We start from the raw sequence: 24,049 nt of genomic DNA on the forward strand, positions 1-24,049 counted from the left end.
AAAGGGCATTACTTTTCCTTGTCTCTTCTCCATAACATGGCATCATCAGGTAGTTCTTTTTTTCCCCCCTGTTCTTCTCTTTTGGATTTTTATTCTTTCTTCTCTGTTTCATTATCATGAACTGTAATGATTTTTGTGAAATGGCAAACTTTCTTCAGTTTTACTATCTTCTCAGGCAAAAAACTCTTCTTTTGTTTCCCTGTCACACTGTTTGAATACGTTGTTCCTAATTTCTGCCCTGACATCTTTACTTCTTCTGGGAAATTGGTTTCCTGAAATGCTGGAAAGCTAGCAAGTAAGGCTAGGTTCAGAGTTGCTGACCAGCTCTTTCCCCACTGATGAGGACGTGATATTGCCAACCTTAGACCAATGGGAAGAGTTCGATATGCGTAAACATATCTTTAAGTGGAAGTACCAAAATGATTATTATTCTTTTAGAATGTTGTCTTAAACTTTATCCTAGACTTTTTCTATTGACACTTCACATTCATTTCTATCATTTAAGCTACTCCCCTTTATCACAAGGAGTAAAAGGCTAAGATCTTCGTTTTTCACACTCACCTGCTATGGTTAGTGCCATGGGATGAGATACTCATGGAAGGATGAGAATGCTGAAGGTATGGGAATGCCCTTCCCACTTTGCACGAGGACAAAGCCTGTAGATGTGAATGACGGCGGCAGCCAGACTCCCTACTCCGCAGTCTAGTCACACAGTTCCTGCTGCAAGGTGGCTGAGATGTCCTTAGAGGGGTAGCTTCGCAGCAGGACTTCCTGACTGCTGGTTAGCAGTTGCAGTTTTGACCTTGGACTTCACTTGTGGTAGTTTGTGACCTTAAAGCCAGAAGACTAGTGGCTATCTCTTGCCTTCCCTTTCCTCTGACTGTCCAATGCTTTTGTAACTACCCAACTCTCTACATTAAATATTTTTCTGCTTACTTTCTTATCTCTGCCTAATAAACATATTAATGGAATTATCACATAAAGGATTCAACTTCCTAGATTTAGTAAGACCCTATTCTATAAAGTGTCTATTAACTGCATGTGCCTTATAGACTGTGTTGAGATGGGTTGCATCTACATTTGCTCTGAGTGGCCACCTTATTTCCAACAAAATTATATATATATAATTTTCTATGTCAATTGTCACCTTAGTCTAACATTATAGCCAATCTGTAACACATCTGAAAACCTGTAAATTCATCCTTATTTCACTACCCTTCTAGTTTTCTCCAATTCCCAAATCCAAATCATTTTCTATTGATCTATTCTCAGCACTTGATCACATGTTTAAATTGCCTCCTCACAAGTAGTTATACTGACTCTCTGAATAAGTGTTTTTAATTGTATTTGTTCATATATTTTTATGTATTGATTAAACTAAAGTACTCAATAAACCTCTCCTGATTATATCATTTTTACCTCTAATATTGTCCATTAAAATACTCATTTCCTCTTGAGGTATCAATGGAAATTATTTCCTCATACAAACCCAAGTCTTAACCGTTCTCAGAAGTCATGGATTTCAATAGACCATTATTTACTGGGCATATTAAATATGACTCATAAGCAATTCAAGTAAAACACACTAATTATACATTCAATAATGCATCCAAATCTGAGCCCGGCAACATTTTATGTTGTAGGATAAGCATAAGACAACAATCACTCCTCCTATGGAAGTCATATTCTAATTACATAAAAGTAAATATAATATATGAATTAGTTAATTAAGTACTGGTCAAAAATTAATCAAGGAAGAGAAATTATTTTAAGTGGAAATAAAAAGGGCAGTTGAGTGTTGTAATTTTTAATATGATGGACAAAAATATCTCTGCTAAAAAGAGCAATATTTGACCAAGTACTTGGATGAAAAAGGTGAAGGGATTGAGAAGTACAAATTGGTAGTTACTAAATAGTCATGGGGATGTAAAGCTCAACATAGAGAGTACAGTTAATAATCTTACCTAATAATAGACAAACATGTAAATTGACCGTACCTCCACTATACCCACCAGCCAATCAGAGTGAGTATGGAGGTTAATTTGCATACACAGGCACCAAGTGACTGGGGGATGGTGGGCGCTTGCGTCATCGCCATGGCAACGACGCAGGCGTTCCACCTCACCCCCAGTCTCTCAGGGCCTCTGGGCAGTGTGGGAAGGCAGGGTCGGAGTGGAAAGAGGCGGCACTGGGGCTGGGCCGGAGTGGAAAGGCGGTGCTGGCAGCCCATTCTAGCACAAATCTTCGTGCATTGGGCTTTTAATATTGTAATAAGTATGTATGGTACCAGGTGGGTATTGAAAATATTGGGGGACAGTTTATAAAGTATAGGTTTGTCTAGCCACTACACTGCACACCTGAAATGAATACAAAATAATATTGACTTTAAACTGTAATTAAAAAATAAAATTAAAAACAAATTGTTTGGGGTATAAATAAATATTGATATAAAAAAGAAAATATTAGGGGGAGAAAAAAGTTCATAGGAAGATGAGATATGCTTAGAGTGTTTAAAGGAGAATGTCAGTCTGGGGAGAGAGCTCCTTTCTGAAACAGCAAAGATTATTTTAGGATATTTTATTTATTTATTTTCTTTTTAATTTTAATTATTATTTTTTTATTTTATTTTATTTATTTATTTTTTTATTATGGTATCACATAATTGTCCTCATCTCCCATTCCCACCCCAAACCCCTCCCCATGTATGCCCCCAACCCCCTGTTGTCCGTGACCCCTGGTTAGGCTTATATGCATGCATACAAGTCCTTTGGTTGATCTCTCCCCCTTTCCCCCACCCTCCCCTACCTTCCCTCTGAGGTTTAAGAGTCTGATCAATGCTTCCCTGTCTCCAGGTCTGTTTTTGTTCATCCGTTTATGTTGCTCATTATTTCCCCTAGATGCGTGAGATCATGCGATACAAAAATTATTTTAGGATATTTTAGTTTACATTTATATATTTTAGGCTATGTGGAAAAACATAAACATTGGCTATGTTGAAATCAGTCTCTAAAATGCTACCAAAGCCCAGCTCTCATGGCTCAGTTGTTGAGCATCAACCTATGAACCAGGAGGTCACAGTTTGATTCCCAGTCAGGGCACATGCCCAGGTTGCAGGCTCTATCCCCAGTGTGGGGCATGCAGGAAGCAGCCAATCAATGATTCTCTCTCATCATTTATGTTTCTATCTTTCTCTCCCTCTCCTTCCTCTCTGAAATCAATAATCATCTGAGAGAGGCAAATCAAAATGACAATGTGGTACCATCTAACACCTGTCAGAATGGCTATCATCAAGAAATCAACAAATGACAAGTGCTGACAAGGATGCAGAGAAAAAGGAACCGTTGTGCACTGCTGGTGGGAATGCAGAATGGTGCAGCCACTGTGGAGAACAGTATGGAGTTTCCTCAAAAAACTAAAAATGGAACTCCCATTTGACCCAGTGATCCCAATTCTAGGAATATATCCCAAGAAAACAGAAACACCAATCAGAAAGGATATATGCACCCCTATGGTCATAGCAGCACAATTTACAATAGCTAAGACTTAGAAACAGCCTAAGTGCCCATCAGCAGATGAGTGGATTAAAAAACTGTGGTACATCTACACAATGGAATACTAAGCTGCTGTAAAAAGGGAGGAATTCTTACCATTTGCAACAGCACGAATGGACCTGGAGAGCATTATGCTAAGCTAAATAAGTCAGTCAGAGAAAGATAAATATCACATGATCTCACTCATTTGTGGAATATAATGAACATAAACAGATTAACAAAAACAGATCCAGAGACAGAGAAGCATTAATCAGACTGTCAAACCTCAGAGGGAAGGTAGGGGAAAGTGGGGGTAAAGGGGAGAGATCAACCAAAGGACTTGTATGCATGCATATAAGCATAACCAATGGATGCAGACACCAGGGGGGTGGGGGCATCAGAGAGGTGGGTTTGGGGGAAGGACACATATGTAATACCTTAATCAATAAAGAAAAAAAAATGTAAACTATAAAAAAGTAAAGTTAAAAAGAACATTACCAAAAGTGTTCATGATAAATGGATCATGTTGCTTTATGATAAAAACTCCAAACTCCCCTTGCTGTTTACTTGATATAAAATAATGATGAATGGTTTTAAGATCTATAATTTGATCTTTCACTACCTTTCTATTCATGTCACTATTACTAATCCCTTCCCACAATATCACTCTCGAGTTCTCTATTAAGTGCCTCAATTCTTTACCACCCACCTCTTTCACAGCATGGCACATTTGTACAGTCACTTTGATTTCTTTTTCCATCTTCCCTTTTCTTCTTCACTAAACCTGTTTCTATTCATTCTTTCAGATTCAGCTCAAAAGTTGATACCTTTCATGAGGGGAACACTATGATTGTCTAGCCACTGAGCTATATACTTGAAACAAATACAGATTAAAATTGAAAGAAGAAAAAATAAGTTGATAGTAATTTGGAGCTTTTCCCAAGAAATCCAACCAGAATTCCATTTTGTGTCCCCAGGAATAAGATTCAGACTTCTATTGCAACCCTTTTTTTATACTCTTATTTGTAAAGATCAGGTGCCATATATTATTTATCTTCATACTTCTAAGATCTAGAACAGTACCTGGTACCTTCTAGAAACTCACTCTATATATGTAGAGTGAGTGAATTAACATATACTTAGGAATTGATGAAGGTATGGATTCCCTAAAAATAATGTCTAGCTATCTTAGTTTCCTTTTTTTTTCCCCCAGAGGAGCATGGGAATTAGGATATTAAGGGGGTGACACAAATAGATTCTGAAGACACAAAAGTTTGTCATGTATTTTCTGAACACAGAACAAGACACACTAGTAGACTTTTCCAAGTTAAATAATAAAGCTGGTTATGTAAAAGAAAACTGGTTTCATATTCAGTTGAATAAAGTGTTTCCAAATGAATTAAGTTTAACCTGCTTCCAAATTTTATGGAACAAGTGTCTGGAAAAAATGCAGTCTAGGGACAAGGACAAGTAGATGGACTATAATTCCATATCTACAGAATTCGGTTCAATTGACCCAGCTTAACCTCTAAGCAGGTCTCCATTCTCAAAATGATGTGTCTAGGCTTATACATGACTTAGGTGAAAATACAGATGAACGCTTCGTGATATTTGTGAGTTAAATTAATCTTGGAAAGAGCGCTAAATCATTGGATTTGACAAGGTCTTATAGGTTAAAAAGATCAGCCCAAACTGACTAGATGAGATTAATCGGGCTAAGTATAAAGTCCTGAACTGAGGTTTTTAAAAAATCAATTGCAAAGCATAGCACATAAGACTTCACTGAATAGCAGTTTTTGTGGAAAAGGTGTGGGACAAAACACAAGAAGGAAAATAAAAGTGATGAAATGAAATGGAATTTTGTGTATATAACAGGTATATAGTGTTCAGAATAAGTGAGGTCATTATAGCGTTATCCAATTTCATTATGCATTGGTCTACAATGTCTAGGTCTATGCATTATATTTAAAGATACATCAACAAACTGACTTCTACCCCCAAAGAAGAGTGACCAAAGTGAACTATAATTTGGCTAGCTGACATCCGTTGAGTACATGCCACGTGCTGGTGCTTTGAATGCATTTTCTCACTTAGTCCTCACAACAGTCTTATCAGGTAGACCTTGGAATGGCTAGTGGGGCACTAACACCCCCTTCAGACAGGACCTCTCCCCCCAGCGCTAGATGTGCTGCCTGTTGCTAGCCTACAGCCCAGTCCCTGCCCTAAAACTGCACAGGAAAAGGTGACTTTATCAGAAAAACTGTCAATTAAAGAAGGTAAGATCATTGTATTAAGGTTTCGTACGAAAAGCTTACAGTGAAAAGGTGAATATAACTATCATGAAATAAATTAAGAAAGTTAAGAAAATAATGAATTAAATTATTTGATGAAGTTTAGAAGCTAGAGTCAAAGTCCTTTAAGAAAAAAACTTCTTACAAATGTACATATAAATAAATATACAGAGTGCTTTGTCAGATCCTGATCTATTGGAAGGAGAAAACTTTAAGGAAGGAACCAATTAATCATATGGTTGCAGTTCAATTTACCTTTATGTGTTCTACATTTTTAATTTGCTTAAAGATACATACTTAAATCAAAAAGAATGCATGTTTCCTACCTAGAAATTAAAATTATCACCTAGGAGTTGCATCTGCCTTTGCTATCTCTATATCTAACTATACTTGTACTTCACATTTTTGTGAAAAGTTAATATTAAAAATGGTTATCAAATACATATGGGAAATATCTTATTTCCCTTTAATTAATATAAAAAACAATTTTGATCCAACACATTTCATTTTTCTAGAATTTGCTTGAATAATGGTTTATTTATATGCTTAAATGCAGTCTTCATCCCATATTTTCCATTGAGATTAATTTTCTAATGACTTCATGATAGACAACAAGTATTAGTGCATTTATTCTTTCCTTCATCCCATCCTCCCTCTTTCTTCTGTCTTAACTCACTCTCATCTTCATTTTTTTCCTTCTGGCTTTTCTTCCCTAAAACCTTTTCACACAATCTCTTCTCTTCCTTCTTCCCCATTGCAGTAAATGTTAAGTTGGACAATTGCAGGTTTTCTAATTACATAATAATTTGAGTATTATGAGCTTTAATTTCTCTTTTGTCCATTACTACTAATGATATGACTTTTGTGAATGTATTTTCATAGCAATAAAAATATCTTTTATAATTTAATATGCAATTATAGTGATGTATAAAAACTCTACTTAAAAAGGTTTTAAAATATTTTATGAAAGCTATTTATTACATTAAAACATAATATTTTAGTAATTTTCTAATATTTGTCTGCCTAGTCTTAGAATACAATGAATCACATTTTTGTATCATTTGAGCTACAAAAAGTAGAAAATATGTATATTTCCAAATTTCTAATCAGACTTGTAAAACATAACAGCAAATTATATAAATATATATGTGTGTGTTTGTCTATTTATATTACATACACAATATAAATAACTGAAAACATAGCTAGATTTCTAATTAAAATAAGTTTTACTCTATGTTATTACTTCTATATATTTAAGTTTTAGGGGAAGAACTAGAATCCTACATAATAAAAAGGTAATATGTAAATTACCATCACTCCGCTATGCCCACAATTGGGCCAGCGGGAGGCACAGGGGGCGGGACTCGGGGTGGCCGGGGTGGTGATTGGGCTGGCAGGACGCTGAGCTCGCTTCGCAGCAGCACAAGCTCAGTGTCTGTGCCATGGCTGTGCTGCAGCACAGCAGTGAGCTGGGCATTTGGAGGCCCCGGCGCGGGCAGGCGGGCGGCACGGCTCCCGGAGAAGGAGTCTGGCGGCAGTTGGGCCACAAGAGCACGCGGTGGTGTCCGCAGAGGACACGGGTTTCCGCACAGCCCTGGCCGGCTGAGGGAGGGCTCATGAGGGAGCCGGAAGTCAGAGGAGGCGGCGGCAGCCCCAGCCTTCCTGGGCGGGAGGCGAAGGCAAGACCCTGGACTGGGCTCTGGCCGGTGGAGGACCACGCCCCCGCCCCGCCTTGCCCTAGGGGCCCAGGGACTTCGGAGCTGCCGGCCACATCCTGTCCAGACCAGCGGACAGACAGCCTACACGTGCATGATTTAATCATGCACTGGGCCTCTAGTGTTTTTATATAAAAAAAGAATAAGACATTTTTTTGAAAAAAAAGTTATGTAACCATAAATTTTCTATTTTCCATAAAAATAAGTTTACTATTTGCACTTTCAAGTTTAGAATTTTAAAATATATTCATTTTAGTTAATTTTTTTCTAAGGTGTCTTTTATTTTGAAATTTTTACCAAATTCTTACTATACTTGAAATATAATTACTCCACTTATAAATTTGAGGGAATTAGAATCAGGGTGTAAAGTCAATTTTTATTAGTAAATACATTTTATGTCCTCACTATATGTCAGATACAACTGTTCCAAATTTTTAACCAACGGCTCATGTTTTAGAACAAAATCCTGAATCATGACTTATTGAAATGTAAATGCTATTTGCTTACATAAATGTTATATGAGATTTCAAAAATTATTATGCTATACTTACCAGCCAAAGCAAGAATATATTCTTGAAATCTTGTTCCTATATGATTAGTGGCTGTGCAATTATAGCGTCCAAAGTCATTGTCAGATGTAGGTGCAATCTAAAATAATAATAACACAATTTTTACAATTTTAAAACAATATCACAGAAGTTTTAAAATAGGCTAGCATGTCTACCATCTTCATACATATTTAATTACTCAGAGTTCCTTGCCATAACTTTTTTCCTACATTAAGTCAATATCAATATACTAAGTACTAATATAAATCCTTTAAAGATATAATCCATGGAATTATACTATCCACAGGACCAGGTGAATATAGTTTATTTATCAATATATGAAGCAGATTAATGTCACCATTTTGTTAGGTCTGTTGTTAGAAAAAATAATTAGATATTTATATGTGTAAAGCTCAGAAAGAAGTAGACTTTGAAAAGCATATATTCTGCAATCACTGCAAATGTGAACTTGTACCACACAAGAAATTTGTACCAAAGTAGTAACTCCTTGTCTACTCTATTTTAGCCTAAGATCAGGCATATTTAAAGTTCAAGAAAGACTCAAAATATGTCATATTTATCCTTCTTATGATATTACTTAATATAAAATATCAATGAACGATGGAGATTCATTCCTAGAAAATACTGAAAGGTATTTTGCAGGAAAACACTGCCCTTGTGTGGTAATCCCTGTAGAGAGGCAGGTTATCTTGATATCTACTAACAGTTATCTTGCCTCCATTTCTGTTCAGTTCCTATCATTCTCTTTCATTTTAGGTAGAACATAGCTGACCTCGGTCCTTACACATTTGAAATCCATAATTAAATTAACCTTCTGGGACTCTATTACTGAACATTGGGAACAACCTTATAATTCTAATGTACCGAAATTCTGAAGGACTACTTCAGAAAAGAGATTCTATTATAGTAATTGATAAAATTTTCAATCCCAGTAAGTATTATTAAGAGAGAGTATGATTACAAGAGTTGACGTTAATTTCAACTATATCCCACAAGGGGGAAAATGATTTTGTGGTAATGGGAGGCTATTAACTAAAAATTCAATTTTGAAGTCCACTGAAGTTGATACTTTTAAAGATACAAAAAAGTTGTGTTGTTCATTTTCTAGTTAGCTGTCCATCTAGAAATAGAGCAAAGGCTTAAGAACTAGAAGTTTTAACAGTTCCCAAATAAGTACTCTTAACTGATTAAATATTCATTTTTCTTACATTTAGTTTTTAATGAGCCAGGCTAATTTAACTCAAATAATTTTAATAATGAAGAGGGAATTTGTCTAAAAAAAGTCTTTACTCTATAGGCATATGATAAAGTTATTTGTAAATTCCACAGGGAAGAATGTCTACTGAATATGAAAGGCCAAGTGGGTACACAGCCATGGAGTACAATATGCCAACCAAGGTGAGAGGTTCCACCATAAACCATTGATTCTGTCACCTTGATCTCAAACTTCTATTCTCCAGAAATGTGTGGGGGTGAAAATAAAGGTTTCTTTTGTTTAAGCAACCACGTCTGTGGTCTTTGGTTTTGGCAGCCAGAGCACACTAATATATTGCCCCAAAGCAGTTAAATACATAGGTTTGTAGTTATGGTTAAATTCCTAAAATGTAGGTTAAGTCTGACCAAATGTTTTATGAAGTTGAGTTTGATGTCAATTTGCCAGTAGCTAGTCCTAATACAAAGAAACCAATTTAAATTGATTCAGACAAAGTGATTTAATTATCAGTCAATTATCCAAATGTTTGGGAAAGTGATGGCTAAATCCTTTTATCAACCAAACTTTTACCTAAGTCCAACTGCCAGGTAGTAGAGTTCATAGGGCTCCAATGAGAACATATTTAAGTTCATCCAGTATGGATTATTAGATGTTATTCTAAAACATAGATTTTTAAAAATTAGTTCTCTATGTCAACCTAATGTCTGCAGTAAGTTTGTCATGAATATGGTGACTCCCCGAGAGCCAAGGACCACCAGGGTTCCAAAGGAACAGTGCCTCAGGCTCAAGTTGGAAAGAAAAGGGGTACGGAGCAATGTAAATAGAATTAGTGGGAAATGTAGCATCTGTTCAGATAAATACGACTGTTGTATTGAAGAACATTCCCAATTGCTCTGAAAGCATCATAAATTGGAAGGGCTGATGATCATTGTCATAGGCATATAAACTGGAAATTAGTGCACACACAATCTGCAATTTAGTAAATAAAAGGTATTGTATTCAAACAGAATTTAAAGGCCAGGCACTTGGCAGCACAAAACAATTATCTACCATCTTAATTGTAAAAATAAAATGAAATGAGGCACTGAGTAAGTAAATCTGGATTATTTAAGAACTTGTGAATATATAGCGAGCACATCGCATGCATGTATGCCAGTCTAAGGAGAAGGAAGGATCACCACAGAACCAACGACTAGTATAAACACTGAAATTGTAATTTGTGCCTCAAGAGCTGACAAATCACCTCCCTATTTGTCCTGATATAATTGTTTTAATTTTGCAAAAATAAATTAATGAGAAGTAACGACTTTTGCTATACACTCATATTTCTATATAAATAGTGAAATATTAATCATTAATGTTAATCATTACTCATATTTCTATATAAATAGTGAAATATTAATCATTAATGGGCCATAATCCAAGTGCATAAAATTTCCCTTTCAGTAAATAAACATGGGTTTTATATGCATTCTGTAACATAAACATATGGTAGTATATTTATATATTAAGATATTTAAACATATTCTAAAATAATAGATAATGACTAAAATAGTATAATTCATTGATATGTACATAAAGACTTACCTCTAATATCATCTTTCTTCCTGTACTATATGTCTTTAAATTAGTAGTGTTTTTAGCTGGCAAGACTAATTTCTCTCTTCTCCAGTGGACTGATGCTGGTGGATTAGATTTCACATCACAGCTTATATTGATTGGATTTCCTTCCCAAGAGTAATAAATTGTTTGGTTTGATATGAACTTGGGAGCATCTATAAAGCAATAGAACATAACCTATTTACACTCCTTTTCATTAAGATAATCATTTAATTACTATAAACAATAGTAAGTATGACTTGACTACAAACAACCATTCTAATTTCATATATTTAATATGTGATATCAGAATTCATAAAAACAAGTCATTTGACTGTTTCATCAAATAATTTTAATATTAATATAAGAGCATTCAAAGTTGATCAATTATTAAAATATGAAACAATGCTCAGAGTTAAGTTTGCTTTTAATATTCTGACAAAAAATATCTAACCAGTAAATTAATGGCTACCCACATTTGGAATTTGTTTCTCAAACAACCGGTATTGTAAAGTGAGATTTTAGTATAAAACTTAACAAAATCAGTACCTTATATAATTTTTAAATCTTGCCCTAATCATATAGTTTCTCTGAAAAATATTTTGCAACAGATTCCTAAAATGTCATTCCCAGCTTTTATTAAATAAGAGATGATTTAATTTAGTTAACAGTTAATTTGAAAATTAATGAATTACTATGATGCCTTGTCAATTTTTAGGCCCCTTCACCAGACCACAGTTAAAATAAATAACAGTTAAGAGAAAACTGACAATATAGTATGTCATTTCATTTAAATAACCTAATTGTGAAGACATATAAATATGGGCCTTAATCTTGGTCCACTCTAGAACTTTGGCATAGTGCAAATGTCAATCAATCATAATCTCTCTTTTTAAAATTTATTTTAGAGAGAGAAAGGGAGAGAGGGGAGAGAAGGAGTGAGGGAGAGGGAGGAAGGGAGAGATGGAGGGAGGAAGAAACATCCATCAGCCTCCTCCCACACGAGCCCTGACTGGTAATGGAACCTGCCATCCACAGACTATATATCAGATATATAACACAGAAATAAAAAACTAATGATCAAGTAATCATTTAAAAAGTCTTGTCCTATATATGATGTATTGTATGGTTTTAATGCCAATCTCACATAGAAGTATGAAATGTTGATTAAATGTTTTTATGATAATAAGTTTTTACATTTTATTCTATTCAATCTTCTTAACCTTGTGAGTAAGGTGGTACCTTGTTGTAAGCAGGAAGGATCTGGATTAAGAGCTGTCAAGCTTATTCTAGTACCAAATTGTAGGTCTGTGATGTGAATGTAGGGTGATTTTTAACCACGGTTCATTATATTTCTATTCAACCTAGAATCAAAATTTTAATATTTGTTCCTAGCTACATTTTGGTGATGTGGACTTTATCATATATTATTGAGGGGAATATAGTTAACATAATTATTTAGGGGAATAAAGAGCCTTCAAAAGCTTTATAATCTCAATTCTGTAATCTAGTCCTAGGTATCTCTAAAAAGAGTAAGTTGAAATATTATCAAACGTTTATATCAAGGAATTTTTTTAAATACATTTTTATTGATTTCAGAGAGGAAGGGAGAGGGAGAGAGAGATAGAAACATCAATGATGAGAGAGAATCATTGATCGGCTGTCTCCTGCACGCCCCACACTGGAGATCAAGCCCGCAACCAGGGCATGTGCCCTTGACTGGAATTGAACCTGGGACCCTTCACTCCCTAGAGCCAATTCTCTATTCACTGAGCGAAACTGGCTAGGGCAATATATCAAGGACTTTTAACGCATTGTTATTTTAATAACAAAAACTCAAAATAACTTAATGTACCACAAAATAGGATTGGCTAAATAAATAGTGACACATCTTGGCACTTAGGTGCCATGTCTGCTCACAAGTATATTCTTGATAGCTTATCCAGGGTAAGACGCTTACTTGGTTCTCAAAAAATATATACATTAAGCATACTGGAAATTAAACAATTCTCAATTCCACAATTCAGTTAAATTGAACAGAAGATGTCTTTAAGATGAAAATAAAATAAAAAAACTTTTGCAAGGCCTTGAAAGATTAAGTGAAAAATCTACTTAGGGAAGCAACTATAAGAGAAGCTAACTTTCTAATATTCAAAGTTAACAGCTACGATTCTATCTATATCTACTTCTACTTATAAAAGATTTCATTACTGCTTAATATGTACAAAATATAATCTCTTTATCATTACAATATTCTAGGGAGATACTTGTGAATACTTTATTTGAATAAAAATATAGCCGGATATGAAAATCATACATGCTAATAGAACTGTTAATAGCTGACTCACAGTCTACTTTGTCCACAATATGGCATCTGTGTGTGTATGTATTATACTATAATTTAACCATAAATGTAGGGCAGGGTTGTTGTTTTTTTATAAAAGTAATTGCCACTAAGTACTTGCCTATGATCTTAGTGGGAATTTAATTCAGAATTACTGATGTTGAATGCAAACATGCTAGAGGCTATCCACGCTACACTGAAAGCTACATTAAAAATGTTCTTTGTGGGTTGAGGCAACAGAATATAGATATTGCACATATAAAATATAATTTTATATGTACATTCCTGTACATTATATGTTTTGTACCTATCAAAACAGTAGCAAGACAACCATATCCAGTGGCACAAGATGGGCAGGTCTGACATCAAATAGGGGTTGGGCCATTGTTTGAAGAAGGATGTGACTCTGGGAAAGACAACACGTGAGGACTAGAGCCTAAGAAAGATGCAGCTATGTTTCACCTTAATAAATCAAAAATTGTAACTTCCACAAAATTAGGCCTTTACAGAAAAGTAGGCCTTTTGCATTATAGAAGGCTTCTCATGTTGTATGGAGGAAATAAAATTTTCCAGTTAAAAAAATAAGAAAATTCAGAGGAGTAGAGAGGAATATGGCATAGGCAGTAAATATCACTTTAATAAGATAATATCTCTATTTTATTATTATTATAATTCTCACCTGAGGATATTTTTCAATTGATTTTTGGAGAGAGTGGAAGAGAAAGGGAAAGACAAAGAGAAATAGCAATGTGAGAGAAACACATTGGTTGGTTGCCTCCTGCATGTGCCCCGATAGGGCCTGGAGAAGAACCTACAGCCAAAGTATGTGACCATAACCGGAATCAGACCCGGGAACCTTCCGTTCAAAGGCTGATGCTCTATCCACTGAGCCAAACCGGCTAGGGCAATAAGTTAATATCATTAAAATGGGAGGATGCACGAGAGGAAATAATATGAGGTGCTCGGTGGTGAAAATTTTGGGAAGTAAATTATCTTTAGGCTCCCATATCTTCTACGTAATGATTATATGATTAATAAAAATGTATGCAATACTTCACAGACTGTGAGAAGATGAATATGACAAGCTGGCTATAAAATGAATACACACTTTAAAAATCAAGGAACTGAGTTCACTTAGCTGTCATCACAATGGAAAGATCTCTAAAGAGAAATTATTTGGATTTTATTAAATGGCAGCTGGTTAGGCAGAAAGCCGAGCTGGATCCCTTCAGCATTCAGAAGCGCTTATATCCAGACCTCGACTGACTCTCTTATTTCAAGTTTCCAGCATAAGAAGAAAGAACAAAAGTGTACCACCGTCTGAATCTGTCACTTTCTCAGAGTTGGGGTCAGGAGAGTCATATTCCAGCTGCACCAGGAGACATCAGAGAAACGTTTAAGGCTGCCTTCAGACTTGGTGACACGTTTCTCCTGTTTTGATCAATGTGCTTTGTGTTTTATTAATTTCTTCGCCTTATTGCTGGGACTTAGAGCTGAATGTGCAGCCGGCACTCATCACTACCTTCCTGTCACCGTCCAAGGCTTCCTGACTTGATTACTTGCTTCGCACAAGCTTTCATTCACTTTCTCTTATCATTTCCTCTCAGGCCGGGCAGGCTGTTTGTTCTGAACATGGTTTACTTGTGGTTGGTACCTGTGACCTGAGTCAAGTCTTACTTCTTGCTGAGCGCTGGCCTGAATTTCTGAATGCTGTCTGCTCATGAGAGGACTGAAGCTGATGACAAAATACAACACAGGCACTGGCAACTAAAATATAAAAATATCTGACCTGAATTCCCATTTTTATGAATAACGGAATCAAGGAACTCACCGAATAAATTCACTATATACTATCCATTTTGTGAATCAAATTGAAAAGCATGATCATGGTAAGATTTACAAATAATGAAAAATAAACTTAAGTCTTTTAAAATCATGTTGACAACACAGGTATTGTCCTTGTAAAACAGTATTTCACGCTCTCCAAATAATTTACATGTTGTGGTGAAATAGTGTCCTTTCTTCTAGTCATCATACTCTGTGGTATACAGTTTTAAATATTTTCTTCTTAAATATTAGATTTTTAAGAACCACAAATAATAGCAACCATTATTTGAATGTGTAATAAAATATTCTATTTTAAAAGCGTTGGCACTCGCCCTAGCCAATTTGGCTCAGTGGATAGAATGTCAGCCTGCAGACTGAAGGGTCCTAGGTTCCATTCTGGTCAAGGGCACATGCCTAGGTTGTGGGCTAGATCCCCAGTAGGGGGCATGCAGGAGGCAGCCAATCAATGATTCTCTCTCATCACTGATGTTTCTTTTTCTCTCCCTTCCTCTATGAAATCAATACAAATATATTTTAAAACATTTTAAAAAGCATTGGCACGCATTCCTTACCAATAAATCACAGTATATAAAAATACCATTCACTTCTCTGCATTGCCATGACTACACCCATGTTCAAGGCCGTAATCATGACCTGGCCAACTTTAGAAGCCCTCTCTCCTTCCTGGCTGACTGGACTACCAGTTTCTCTTTTAAGATCGTATTGCTATCCTGCTTAAATTTTTCCAAAAGATTCTCTACACACTTCTTAAATCAAAATATTTTATGATAGCTTTATTAAGTTCTACATTAGCTGGCCTATACCTTTTCTCTGGCCTTGTCAACATTTGGGTTAACTTGGTTCCTTAAACTGTAATCATTCCTAACCTTTCCTGCTTTCAGCCCCTTGCCTACCTGTCTCATCTATCTAATCACTTTTTGATGTATTTCATCTTAATGTAGCTGTGTGTTCCATATCCCTAATTGAAGCATAAATCCCATGAGAGCAGGACAACGTTGCCTTTCCTACAGTTCTGTGCAGCACTTGAATTTATATTTGATGCTCAGTACATACTCAGTGAATAACAAATGAATGAATGAAAACCCAGGATAAGTATGTATTTCAGACGTCAACACTCCGTTTAACAGGAGAGGAAAAGCATACAGGTATTTGTTTGACTTTCCTAAAATCACAGAACTTAGGACTTTAATGCAGTGTTAATTCTATAGCAATACATTTTCTTTCATAGACCCTGATTGCCTATTTTGTGAAGCCAGCCCCTTAAATTAGCTAAAAATTAACTGTACACTTTCTTATGTATCTAAAATACCTTGATGCTCTGTTCAGTCATTAAGTTTTCTCATTTGATTTATGATTAGGGAAACTACCAAGGGAATAAAAGCTAATATATCCTCTGGCACATTTAGAGGATAATTTAATTAATAATTTCATAGATCTAGTTCTGCTGTACGTTCACTCTTATGCCGAATCAGCTACAGCAATTAACTAGATTCATTCCATGTGTCGTGGGAATTCTAATGGCTACATGGAATACTAAGTTAGATGTGTGTTTATTGCCAATTTAACCATAGTACTGGATGTGCATTTTCCATACTAAATTTGAACAACCAAATTATACATAAATCTCAGCATACTTTATGACCCTAGAGTCACTAGCATAATTTATATTGAGATATGCCTATATTTGAATTCTTAGCACATACTTTAACTGTTATTAGTGATATAAGTATTACTGGTTATAAGAGAAGTTTGAATATAAAGTAAATTATTCCTCTTTCTATATTTTTCTTCTTTCCTTGTCTTAATATTTCTCCTCCTTAAATCACATATATAAATATTAATAAAAGTAGTTTGCTACTTAAGGCTATTTTATCCCCTATTGATGCTTTATATATTGAATATTTTGTAAATAGCTATGGTATTTTAAATACAATATCATTACTATGAATATTTTCATATATAAATGTAGGAAACAAAGCTTCAGTGAATCTTATCTTAAAATTTCCCGAGTAATCAATAAAAGTGTTGGTCCCAGGGATACAACAGTGTTAAAATTATTTTATTAATAAAAACTAGAGGCCCGGTGCATGAAATTCATGCCCGGGGCAGGGGGGCTCAGCCCAACATGCACCCTCTCCAATCTTGGACCCTCAGGGGATGTCTAACTGCCTAAACTGGCAGTTGGACATCCCTCTCACAATCCAGGACCACTGGTTCCTAACTGCTCACTTGCATGCCTGCCTGATCACCCCTAACTGCCACCCCTGCCAGCCTAGTCACCCCCAAATGCCCCCCCACCGGCCTAGTCAACCCTAACTGCCCCCCCCCCCGCCAGCCTGGTTGCCCCTTACTGCTCCCCATGCTGGCCTGGTTGCCCCCAACTGCCCCCCCCGCTGGCCTAGTCACCCCTAACTGCCCACCTACTGGACAGGTTGCCCCTTACTGCTCCCCATGCCGGACTGGTTGCCCCCAACTGACCCCCGGCCGGCCTGGTCACACCTCACTGCCCCCCTCTGCTGGCCTGGTCACCCCTCACTGACCCGCCCCCTGCTGGTCTGGTTGCCCCCAACTGCCCCCCCTGTGGGCCTGGTCACCCCATGCAGCCTGCTGTTCAGTCATTTGGTCATCCCTCACTAACCCCCCTGCCAGCCTGGTTGCCCCATGCAGCCTGCTTCTCAGTCGTTTGGTTGCCCCACTAACCCCCCTGCCGGCCTGGTCACCCCACGCAGCCTGTTCGGTCGTCCGTTTGGTTGTGATGGTTGCTTAGGCTTTTATATATATAGATAATGTCATTTCCTCAGAAATCTGTCTGATTTAGCAGTAGCACAGTTTGTAACTTATGTAATTTGGTTTATTAATGTGAAACAACTTCAGTGTGTCACTCTATTAAAGTTGAAAAAAAAACTATTAAGTAAAATGTAAATATTTCATTTATTGACTTAATTTGATATCTGTCCTTAAGTTTGTATATAGCTCTACAATCTTATTCATTTCTTAAACTTCACAGTTCAATCAAGCCTTTATGACTTAAAAAACAACAATCAAAAGCAAACTAAAAAAAAATTCTACTATTTTATCTTATAGTGAGTGGTTGCGCATCCAACAATGCTACCTATTATATGCATTAAGGAATATCTGGGTCACAACAATAGAAAACAAAAACTCTCAATATTCAGAATTATTGCCTGCATAGTAACAATAATTACAACATTAGAAATAATAATGATGATGATAATAGCTAACAGAGTGCTTGTGACCTGTCAATGCATGTTATGTAATTAAATTACTCACAATTATATTACATTAGGTATGGTTATTATCACATTTTATATTTATCATGTCTTAGTTGGAAGACTAAAATGTAGGGAATTTTGTAACCCTTTTCTACTTCACTTTAAGTTTCTTGAATGAAAATTTGTAACAATTGTCACATATTTATAATTTTCCAATAACCATAATACTATTTAATTGGAATTAGATCACAATTACTTTAACTGCTATTTAATTGACATGTATTTTATTTTTAATGTGCATTCAATTAAAACACCTTTTGAATTTAAAGAGGTAAACTATCATCAAAATTTAATTATTTTTACATAAATAGAGCAAAATATTTTGAGCTATATGGAGAAAAGTAAAGCAATTCAGTTGTGATTGGAAATTAATCATATGTGATACATTTTCAGAGCACTGCATCATAGTAAACAAAAAAAATGTATAGCTCCCCCTAAAATAATAGTTTATTGACATGGGTCTCCACTTTTAAACAGTATGTGGGGGGAAGAGGGCTAAAAATGTGTGCTCTTTGTTTTTGTTTCCCCATGATAAAGTAGCATATATTAAGCATTAATCACTATTAATTTAATGAATGAATATGGTAATAAATATAAAACAGATGGTAGTATACTGCTATGCACAATCCTGTATGATAAAACCCTAATATGCAAATTGACCAAACTGTGGAACGACTGTGTACTGACCACCAGGGGGCAGGCACTCAATGCAGGAGCTGACCTCTGGTGGTCAGTGCACCTCCGAAGGGGGAGTGCTGCTCAGCCAGAAGCTGGGCTCACTGCTGGGAAGCGCAATGGCAGTGGCAGGAGCTTCTCCCACCTCCCAGGCAGAGCTAAGGGAGCGGGCATAAGCTGGCAGGTGGACATCCCCTGAGGGGTCCAGGCTTGTGAGAGGGTGCAGGCCAGGCGGAGGGATCCTCCCCCCCAGTACATGAATGTCATGCACTGGGCATCTAATTGTATTATAAAAATTGTTTTATAATAAAATTAATAAATTTTAAAAATCATAACAATTAAATTAAAAGTATACAGAAGCAAGAACACATATAGTCCAAATGAGTAATGTCGTATATAACAAAGATTTAATCGAGGAAGCATTTCTTTAACTTTTTATGTTCATTTAAAAATGTTTTGTTGTTATTGTCAGTTTGGTTAAAAGGGTAACCAAGTAGTTTCTATTGTCATTTGAGAAGGATAATTATTTTTGTATGCCATGGAGTTTGGATTGTTTACTATGTATAATTATTGTGCCATCAGCTGGTGATGTATCTCACTGCATTGGGTTATTTTTTTTCTCTTTAGCCCTTTTCACTGTTTGCCATATTATATATTATGCTGCTTTGTTTTGTCTATTATTGGTTTCCCTTGTTAGGATGTAAGGTGCATAAATTAAAGTTTTTGTTCGCTTTGTTGAATTCTATATACTCAACACCTGGAGAAGTGCTTGGTGTATAGTACATGCCTGATAACAATTGTTGAATTAGAACAATGTAATTAAGATCCTAACCTAATTCATAAAATCATGGGTTTAGATCCATCTCTTCTTCTTTTTAAATCAGAAAATTAAAGCTTGGATTAAGAAAAATAAATTGACCAATCTCCTAGGATTAGATCCAGAAGATTCACTAAAGTTTAAACATAGCTGCTAATACTATGCTTTTGAAAAATCTATTTTCATTAAGCACAATATATTAGAAAACTGCCATCTGGTTTTAAATCACCACAAACTATGAGCTAGTTTAAGTCAGTGGATAGATATCAACACATAGACAATATGAGGTAGAATGAGTCCTTGCCTCTGTTCCACTGAAACTAAGAACTCAGAGGAGTCAAGGGTTTATGGCCACAGAGTTCTGGCTGATTGGATTCAAGGTGTGCACTGGTCTTTTTCAAGAATCAAGTACCTTAACTTTGGTGGCCATGTTATTCTGCACTAAGGTGTAAAGCGGTAAATCCAAGCTGAATCTATTGGCAAGAGGTCCTAGAGAGGAGAAGGAAGTAGGTCTTCTCTGCTCTCCATCATATGAGGACAGAACTAGAAAACAGCATTCTGTAATCAGAAAAAGCTGTCACCACAACCCAGCCTCCCCACGCCCTGCCCACTCCCCCTCCCCGGTGCTGGCGTCCTGACCTCAGACTTGCAGTCTCTGACACTATGAGAAGTAAAATTTTGCTGTTTATAAGCTGCAGAGTCTATGGTACTTTGCTATAGCAGCCCAGACAGAGTAAAAGGCAGTAAAAAGTCTGCCATAAGTCTTCATGAAACTTTCAGGATCTTCAAGATGACAAAACTCAGGGAAGTAAGTCCCAGAAGGCTTGGTATGATGTAATCTCAGATGTTATTTCAGTGGGGCAGCTTCACCCTGTGAAATTCGGCACCAGGTCTATCTGTGAGGTAGCCTTCTCTATCAAATCAAGAAAGCTCACAGCAAAGGACTGAATGTATGTGCCCTACCCGCACCCCACAGTCATATGTTGAAGTGCTATTACACAACGTGATGGTATGCAAAGGTTGGGGGTTTACAAAGTGCTTAGTTTTGAATGAAGTCATAAGGGTGGAGCCCCAGGATGGGATTAATGCCCATAAAGAAAGGGAGAGCCCGACTGGCGGGGCTCAGTGGGTGAGCATCAACCTATGAACCAGGAGGTCACGGTTTGATTCCTGGTAGGGCTCAAGTTGTGGGCTGGATCCCCAGAGTGGGACATGCAGAAGGCAGCCAGCCTATCAACGCTTCTCACTCATCATTGAGGTTTTGAACTTTCTCTCACCCTCCCTTCCTCTCTGAAATCAATAAAAATATATTTTAAAAAAAAGAAAGGAGGAGACCGGAGGTGTCTCTCTTTTTGTGCACATGTACTAAGGAGAGGCCAGGTGAGGACATACCAGCAAGAGGGCCTCGCCAAGAACCTCACCAGGCTGCTATCCTGATCTTGTACTTCCAGCCTCCAGAACCATGAGAAACACATGCCCTTTTAAAGGGTACCCAGTTTATGGCATCTTATATAGCATCCCAAACTAAGACAGTCATTGTGCCAGTGAGAACTGAGATCCCTGGGCAAGGTGCTCATTCCAGAGAAACGAAGAAAGCTGTGGTAAATTAGAGGCAGGGTTCCATATTTCTGGGCAATTAAGTTAAGCAGGTGCCAAGAGACAGTGATAAATCTAGAAGTTACAGAAAATGACTCGTTTAATATAACTGTTTGATATGTGCTTCTTTATCTGTAAGGTTTATCCTTTCAAAGGTTGGGTATTTCCTAATAGTCCTTAAGAATGCTTTATTACTATAGTTTCTAAAGTACGTTTTAACAACATTGGATTTGAATAAAATGTTATCTGTCAGATTTAGATTAAAATGTGATAAAACTAGAATAATTGATAGCATCTGTGCATGTGAGAAATGGGATATTTTAAATATTCCCTGAGGATTCAAGGAAAGTTTGGGTTAAAAAAATTCAGCCAAATGGGAAAATAATTTTCACCTTTCTCTTTTAATATTCTATTCTTTTTATCTGCTAGTTATACAAATAAGCTTTGTATTTCTCCCAGATGTTGTCCTTGAAATTATCATACTGGATATAAAGCCTAAATAGTGGCTGGCATTAGAACCAATTTATTTCTGCAAATGAGCCATCCCCTTTAAAGTTTGCACAGCTTAAATGTATTATGGTGAGTGAAAAAGATAGAGTCATGAGAGAAGATTTTAATCATGGGTATAAAATGTGTATCTGCTACACCATGGAGTTTTTCTAACATCTAAGTGTTTCCTGAGGTAATTTTCTTTAAATGTTAAAATCATGTTCACATCTTATTTGCCTTATCCTGTACATGCAGCCAATCATGCTACTAGAATCACTGTTGAGATTGTAAAATTTAAAGAAAGATAAAGCAACTATTTATTTGTTTAAACTTTTAAAAAATATATACTTTATTGATTTCAGAGAGGAAAGGAGAGGAACAGAGATATACAACATCAATGATGAGAGAGAATCATTGATCGGCTGCCTCCTGCATGCCCCACACTGGGGATAAAGCCCGCAACCCAGGCATGTGCCCTGACCTGGAATCGAACCAAGACCCTCTGGTTCATAAGTCAACACTCAACCACTGAGCCATACTGCCTGGGCAGCAAAGATCTATTAATTCTATGGAATGCATGCAAATATGAAAGCAACATGAATCTGTGTTATAAGATTATTATCCCTATAGCCATAAAATGTTTCTAATATTGCTAACAACATTTATACCACAGGATAAAATGCATATAAATATTGCTATTATGTCTAACATGGACTAAAAACAGGTGTAGAGAGTTCGATGAGAAAAAAATGTAAATGAAAAATTCAATACATCTTAACATGCATTGTTATCACGTTACTGTTAAATTAAATTTATCACATAAAATAATTAACTCTAGTTAATAGGTAATATGTAATGAGTACCTAGTCACAAAACTTAATAACATTCTAATTGTAATCAAACATACTATGTAATCGGTGCTTATTGCATTAAAACACATATCACACCCCTGTTATTGCTTTTGTTTTATAAATTGGAACGTTAGTTCAACTCCTGCTTCTTAGTAAGGGTAATGCCTTTGAAATGTTGAAAATGAACTGGCAGGAAGCCAAGGACTCTGGTGTAGATGAATTACAAAAGAGGTTTTAAATTAAAAAAATAGAAAGGTTTAATCTCCTAAACACCTTAAGTTTAGTGCTATTACAATAAATGTGGTAGGTGTCAAATTGTAAATGGCTTGATTCTTTCCCACTCATTCTTGGCAATATTATATTGTAGATGTTTGAATCGGGCAGTAAAGACTATTCTAGTAAGATTTTCTTATGTGAAATTGTGTAATGGCTTCATAATTTTCATAGATTCTATAGTGCTTTGATTTAAAGATGTAGAATAAAAATATTCTTACCACTTCTAAAATCAAATTTTAATTTACAACAACATTTCATGACATACCATGTAAGATAATGAAAGTTTTAATACTATGGATTATAAGTTTGTTGCTAAATAAAATATCCTATCTTATCACAGGTTTTAATTACCAAGAAATAATCTTATTAGTCAATACTAATTATAGCTATGAAGTTGCAACAGCCAACCCAAATTTCTACTAATCTTCCTTTGAAAAAAGTATAAGACTTACTACAAACTAGAGGCCCAGTGCAAAAAATTCATGCATGGGGGGGAGGGTGTCCCTCAGCCCAGCCTGCAGGCTCTCTAATTTGGAATCCCTCTCACAATCTAGGACTGCTGGCTCCCAACCACTCGCCTGCCTGCTAGCCTGACTGCATCTAACCACTTCTGCCTGAAAGCCTGATCAGCCCCTAACCACTCCCCTGCCAGCCTGATCAACGCCTAACTGCTCCCCTGCTGGCCTAATTGCCTCTAACTGCCCTCCCCTGCAGGCCTGGTCAACCCCGCACCCCACAGTCCTCCCAGTCCGAACCCCAACTGCCCTCCCCTGATGGCCCAGTCACCCCTTAACTGCCCTCCCTTGACAGCCTGGTCACCCCCAACTTCCCTCCCCTGCCAGCCTGGTCACTCCTAACTGTCCTCCCCTGCAGGCTGGTTGCCCCCAACTGCGCTCCTCTACAGGCCTGATCACCCTTAACTGCCCTCCTTTGCAGGCCTGGT

The 24,049-nt window shown here is 36.5% G+C and overlaps 1 protein-coding gene across 1 annotated transcript in view; it reads right to left on the reverse strand.

Annotated features, from left to right (window-relative positions):
* The window catches only part of NCAM2 (neural cell adhesion molecule 2), a 196,084-nt gene that overhangs the window by 67,120 nt on the left and 104,915 nt on the right, over positions 1 to 24,049 (reverse strand). The window contains exons 11-12 of the mRNA XM_054712874.1: positions 10,906 to 11,093; positions 8,088 to 8,184 (exon numbers count right to left, since the gene is read on the reverse strand). Of these exons, the coding sequence (XP_054568849.1) occupies positions 8,088 to 8,184; positions 10,906 to 11,093 (285 nt within the window). The remainder of the gene's footprint in view (positions 1 to 8,087; positions 8,185 to 10,905; positions 11,094 to 24,049) is intronic.

This window comes from Eptesicus fuscus, chromosome 3 (assembly GCF_027574615.1).
Source record: "Eptesicus fuscus isolate TK198812 chromosome 3, DD_ASM_mEF_20220401, whole genome shotgun sequence".
NCBI classification, from domain to species: domain Eukaryota; kingdom Metazoa; phylum Chordata; class Mammalia; order Chiroptera; family Vespertilionidae; genus Eptesicus; species Eptesicus fuscus.